This window comes from Coregonus lavaretus, assembly GCF_964263955.1.
Source record: "Coregonus lavaretus genome assembly, chromosome: 7".
In the NCBI taxonomy this organism is placed as follows: Eukaryota; Metazoa; Chordata; class Actinopteri; order Salmoniformes; family Salmonidae; genus Coregonus; species Coregonus lavaretus.
This window is the reverse complement of record NC_139994.1, coordinates 31,968,748-31,974,553: the sequence shown is the minus strand read 5'-3', so window position 1 is coordinate 31,974,553 and position 5,806 is coordinate 31,968,748. Positions and strand designations below refer to the sequence as shown.

Below are 5,806 nucleotides of genomic sequence, written 5' to 3'. Positions count from 1 at the left end.
CAAGCATTACCTCTGATGCCCATAACAAACAAATACACTGCAGCTGTAAGCAACAAATTAACATACAATATTGAGTTAGATACTGATGTTAAATCTTCAGTAAACAATAGCAGCAAATTGTCTAAGTTCCTATTGAGAAACATATCCAAATCTATCAGTGCAGAGTCATTCAATGTTAAAAAGGACTTAGGTCTCCTTAGTTCTGTATGGTTCCACCACAGATGATGTCACACCAACAGGGTGATGATAACATCATCATCCTGCCCTTGCCACAGCATCTCCCCCTTGAACACCACCTTCCCATGCTTCCTGGCTCTCAGAAGAATCCCCACCACCTTGTCAGAGATGCGTACGTATCTATCAAACAGTTCTCTGAAAGTAACTCGGGTCTTCCCGTCCGGATCTGGGTCATTCATAGTCCTGATCACATAGCACATGTCGGATATCTCACCGTGGATGTGTTGCTCGGCTCGCCTGGCCCGTTCGGCCGTTTTCGTGCCTTCCTTGGGACGTCCGTAACCCTCCTCGCCCTTGCGGAGGCGTAAGGACATCGAGTATTCATAGTCAAAATCATCACTGAAGGGGTTGAGCTTCTGGTTGACGGTATGCGTCGAGGACCAGTTCTGCCAGCGGCTCTTCAGATCGCCCACAGCACTGTACTTCTTTGAGAGAGCATTGATCTTGTTGGCGTCATCCAACTCCTTTTTGCCCCTGTGAAGGACAATCACAAAAATATTTACCAAAAAATTAAACAATCATCAATCATGGCAACATCTATTTCCATTGTAAAGTTCAGAACAAGTTTCGCACTATGTGCTATATACAGTTATAGGTGTATTAACATTATCCCTTACTTACTTGGGGGAAGTGAATGTAAGTGTTTAATGAGGGGCCGTCATGCACCATCACTTGTACATGAAGAAAGAACATTGAACTCACACTGAGATGGAGGGTCTTTTGACCCTCACCCATGACTCAACTTTCCCTTTAGGTGAGACGCTGTCATTGTCCCTCTGCTTGGCCTCTCCGGATGACCCAATGCTATCTGTCTGGCCAGGTTTAGAGGTGTCTGTCTGTCCAGGTTTAGAGCTGTCTGTCTGTCCAGGTTTAGAGCTGTCTGTCTGTCCAGGGTTACCTTGGCCGCCCTCCGCCTCAAGGGCCCTTTCCTCTGCCTCAGAGTACCCAATATCCTCTGTGTCCACGCTACAGGTGCGCCCATCTCCAAATTCTCCCTCTGACGGTACATTCCGCTCCTTCTCCTCCTTCCAACTGCGGGTCCGCTCCAACACTTTGGAGCACTTTCTGAGGTGTGTGGGCGACCCCCTCTTGCTCAGCATCCTGTCTATCTCCTCCCCTGGCAGTGGAGCCTCCTTACAAATCCGCTCGGTCAGATATGTAATGCCCACACTCCTCTCCTGAATGCCGCTGGTCACAGTCTTCACCACCTGCTTGGTCTTGATCCGGGACTCCCCTAGAGGCACTAGCGGGGTCTTCCTTTTACCCTCCGATTGGGAAGGAGGACAACTGCCTTGCGACTCCTGCTGGGCAGCTGAAGAGTTGTTCTGAGCAGCAGGTATGTTGGTGCCAGCGGTAGGATCCTGACTGGGACAAACCTTCTTCTCCCAGGTTCCTAATTTCATGGTGCTTGGTGTCTTTGGTGGTTCATCCCAAAGTTCTCTTAGGGCGTCAGGAGCCCAGCCGACAGGCTCCTTGGCCTGCTTGTCCTCGATCTCGGACACCCAGTTCTGCCAGCTCCGGGTCAGGCTGGACACCATGCAGATGGTGCGCAGCTTCTTGATGTTCTTGTTGGTGGAAGGCTTCCTCTGGTCAGCCTGTGCAGTCTGAGTCTCAGCCATGATTGGTTTGTATCGGTCGGTGTCAGGTTTATTTAGATTTTGTATTCTTGCCAGACTAGTTGCTTTTACAGTGTTCATGAAGCTTCTCTCTCTTTCTCTGTGGGACTGTCTCTCTGACCCTAATTGCCTGCCCTGTTGCCTTCTACCCTCACTCTGGCTTAAAATGGGAGGCGTGAACTCTACATGACGATGGAAAGTATTTGAGACATCCCTGCCTCCCCGCTGATCGTCTTTCCCTGACACTTGCCGACCTCAAAGGATTGGTGTGCTCACATTTCCTCACAGACCATGGGCCATCTCTGGAGGTAAACAGGGCAACATAGCAAGGGTGTGCTAAGCTCTTAAAGGACCAGTGCAAACGTGTGGGTAACTGCCTAGACAAATGCAAAGACTAGCTGATCTATGAAGTTTATTTGGATGTGACGCCTCAAAGCGGTCTGTTTTTGTTTGGTGTGGGGAATACATATGGATGCATCACTGCCTACTCTTAAAACTTGCATTATGTTTTCAGGGAAACCATGCTTGTGTACTGCTGCCAGACTGCAATCTATGCAGTATTTATTAGCATTGTCAAATTTGGCATGACAACTGCGAAGTCCATAAAGTTACTGTATATGGAGACCCAAGGGCATCCTTTTGTACATGATATTGCAAAAATAACATACACACTGCATTACACAGAGAGAGCAAACATGAATGAGATTAATCCACATTTGCATTTTCAATAATGGTACTACTAACAAATGTCACTACATGACACTGGTGGTGATTGCTAATCACAACCCCAAAACCAAACTGCCTGTACAGTATATCACCTGTCAGACGACAATGCAGCAGCTGCTGTCTAGAAAGTGCTATCAAAATACTGCCACTAGTTCAGATGATCTTGTAGACGATAATGAGTAAATACCATAGGAGTAATCCTATTTAACGGTGTCAATCCAGTTGGGTGGCCTGTCTGGCCGCATGTGTCACCAATATTTGTGTTTGCGAAGGCATGAAATGTAATGTATTTTTGAGTATTAAAAATCACAATGACTTTTCCAGGAAAAAGGAATCTAAGAAAGGGGACATTAGCACTCAATAACTGCATCTGAAATGAGGGGGGCTGAAAGAAGGAAAAACCCCTTATAACACTCACAGTGGTGAAATAACAACAGTAATTCAGAAACTTGACAACTAAAATGAAATAGGGCAAGCCACCCACTGGGCAAAAACTGATTGAATCAACATGGTTTCCACGTAATTTCAATAAAATAAAAAAATCTATGTAATGACGTTGAATCAACGTGGAAAACTGATTAGATTAGCAAAAAGCCATCAACGTAAGGGAATTTCATCTTGTTTTCACCCAACCTTTAACCTAAAACCAATTAATGACATGGTTAATTTTTTGTTGTTGATTTCACGTTGAATTTACATTTTAACATTTTAGTCATTTAGCAGACGCTCTTATCCAGAGCGACTTACAGGAGCAATTAGGGTTAAGTGCCTTGCTCAAGGGCACATTTACGTCATTTAGCAGACGCTCTTATCCAGAGCGACTCACCAATTGGTGCGTTCACCCTATAGCCAGTGGGATAATCACTTTACAAATTCATGTTAGTTGACAACTCAACCAAATGTAAATCAAAACTAGACGTTGAAATGATGTCGGTGCCCAGAGGACAATCAATCAAGTCAAGCTCAGGCTCAAAACATGTCAGTGACAGACAGAAAGACAATGAGGGTTGATGCAATACAGAAAGATATACTGTATGGATTGTGCTGAGGCAAGAAGCTTAGAGCAACTACACCTGCACAGGCGGTTTTTGTGGGACACAGGGACCAGAGGGGGTGTCAAAGACAGGAGGAGACATTTGATCCAGGGACCAAAGGCACACGGACTCTAACCAGGAAAGAATGTGACACCTGGAGAAGACGAGGAGCTCCTGCTTATGCATGTAGGGTTTAGTCTTGCAACGCACCTGGTAGAGAGATCATAGTTTAGAAACAGGGAGGGTGGGGAAGCACTGACTCTGGCATTGCACCCAGTGCTTTAAGACTCTAAATTTCATGTTAGAAAGTGGGCATGTGAGTTTTAGATGTATACATGTGTACGTGTTCAGCTCTCTAGACATAGCCTAATGTGATAGTGTACATGTGTGGATGTTTATGTTAATCTGTGTGTGTGTGTGTGTGTGTGTATGGGTCAATTAGAGGAGAGGGATATATTAATAGAATCTGGCCCAAGCATTCACAGGTCAACAAGCTAGTGAGAGGCAGCTATTGGCAGTCAGTCACACTGTGTGGAAGTGTGTCAGTGAGAATGAACAGAGGAGCCATGTATACCTCTCAGGTCATTGCGGATACCAGATAACCTCATAAGCAGGTTAGAGCTTCACCTTGTGGACAAATATGTTAATTACCTCCGAAAATAATTTATGGGGTATGTACGGTTTATGGGTATGAAAGGCCTACTCTGTCTTGCACCTGAAAATAAATCACATTGTTCTTTTTGTATTGTTTTGGTAAACAATTCAGTTGAAAAGGATTTCTAAATAGGTGTCATATTTAAATCACTTGAATCGTGAAAACATGGGAGGAAAATAGTCCTTATCATATAATGTTATTTTGACCCAAAAAAACAATCTGCAAAATTATAAGAATTTAGCAGTGTGACATTTTGGGGAGGTTTTTGGCACTTTAGCCCTGGGCCTTGTTTTGGGAAAATGCCTATAGAAAATATATCTGGGTACTCAGATTAGGTTGTAGATAAACTTTCACAGACTTCTAACACATTTCTATGTAACGTTTACTCCTTAAAGAAGCCTTATCAAGACAGTTTAGAGTTTTGATTTTAATAATATTTTTGTAAAAAATGGATTGTTTGTCTAAAAACATACATCTCATTAAAGAACACCATCCAACAGTATTTCTACTGATATCTAGTGACAAAAGTAGGAACTTCACCTGGTCAAGGTAGCGTTGCAAATAAACATTCACCAACTATATTCATCACACCAGAACTCTAAAAAGCAACAGTTGTTGAGAATGGTAAGCTCAGTAAAACACCAGCAGAGGTCCCCACAAGGTCAGTGTTGAGTCTGTATGGCTCTGTAGTGCTAGAGAACGATGCAAGAGAACACTGTTCTCAGTCTCCAGTGGTCAAATAGCCTAAAGGGGATTGAGTGGGTGAGTGAGTCAGAGATGGACAAATTAGGTCTATGGTTTATGAGGAGGTAGAGAGACAGACAGACAGACAGACAGACAGGCATGTTGAGCTAGAGCTGTTGTTACCTAGCCTGATTCACCATCCTGATCTCGCAAGCTTACATTGTTTCAGGATGGTGGATCAGGTTAGTGGTTACCATGTACTGCATGTTCTCAGACCGGACGCAACTCTTCATGCTGCTTGTGCTGTATATCACAGACTAATAAATATCACCTCACCACTGCTGCCCCAGCTTCCCATCCATCAGTGTGGGGGCCCATACCCAGAGTGGACCAGGGAAATCAGATGGTTTTCATTCTGGCACCGCTCATAAACAGATTAATTACATTAATTATTCAAAGAGATGGTTGCTTTATTTGGAGTTCCAGGTGTAAATACTATACATTTCTTATTGAAAGTCCATTCCGGTCTGGTCTTTTAAGCCACCTGGACTGGTGGTCCAGACACTGCATCCAGGCAAGCGGAAAGGGCCAGAACAGAGTGAGTGCACCTGCGTTTCCTGGTGCGTATCAAAACGATTGCTGTTAGTCCTCTGTTTTATTTGCCTTTTATTCCTTAGAGACGGCAGCTCTTCAGCGGGGTTGTTTTAGTTGGCCATCGAGATTAATTGTCTGGGATTAGGACCGAAGCTGGTGGAGAAGCGACCTCTCAGGCACTCTGTGACCCCTGCTGGTGATGCTGATTTGTGGGGTGCTCTTAGTGGGCTGCATATGGTTAATAAAATGTTCTGTTGTTC

The 5,806-nt window shown here is 44.4% G+C and overlaps 1 protein-coding gene across 1 annotated transcript; it reads right to left on the bottom strand.

Moving 5' to 3' along the window:
- Positions 1-227: 227 nt before the first annotated feature.
- On the bottom strand, positions 228-1,856 carry abrab (actin binding Rho activating protein b; the record flags this gene model as incomplete). The annotated part of the gene is made up of 3 exons (XM_084164948.1): positions 228-711; positions 940-1,045; positions 1,136-1,856. 3 exons carry the CDS (start codon positions 1,854-1,856, stop codon positions 228-230), a joined length of 1,311 nt encoding a protein of 436 aa, XP_084021074.1.
- Positions 1,857-5,806: the final 3,950 nt, after the last annotated feature.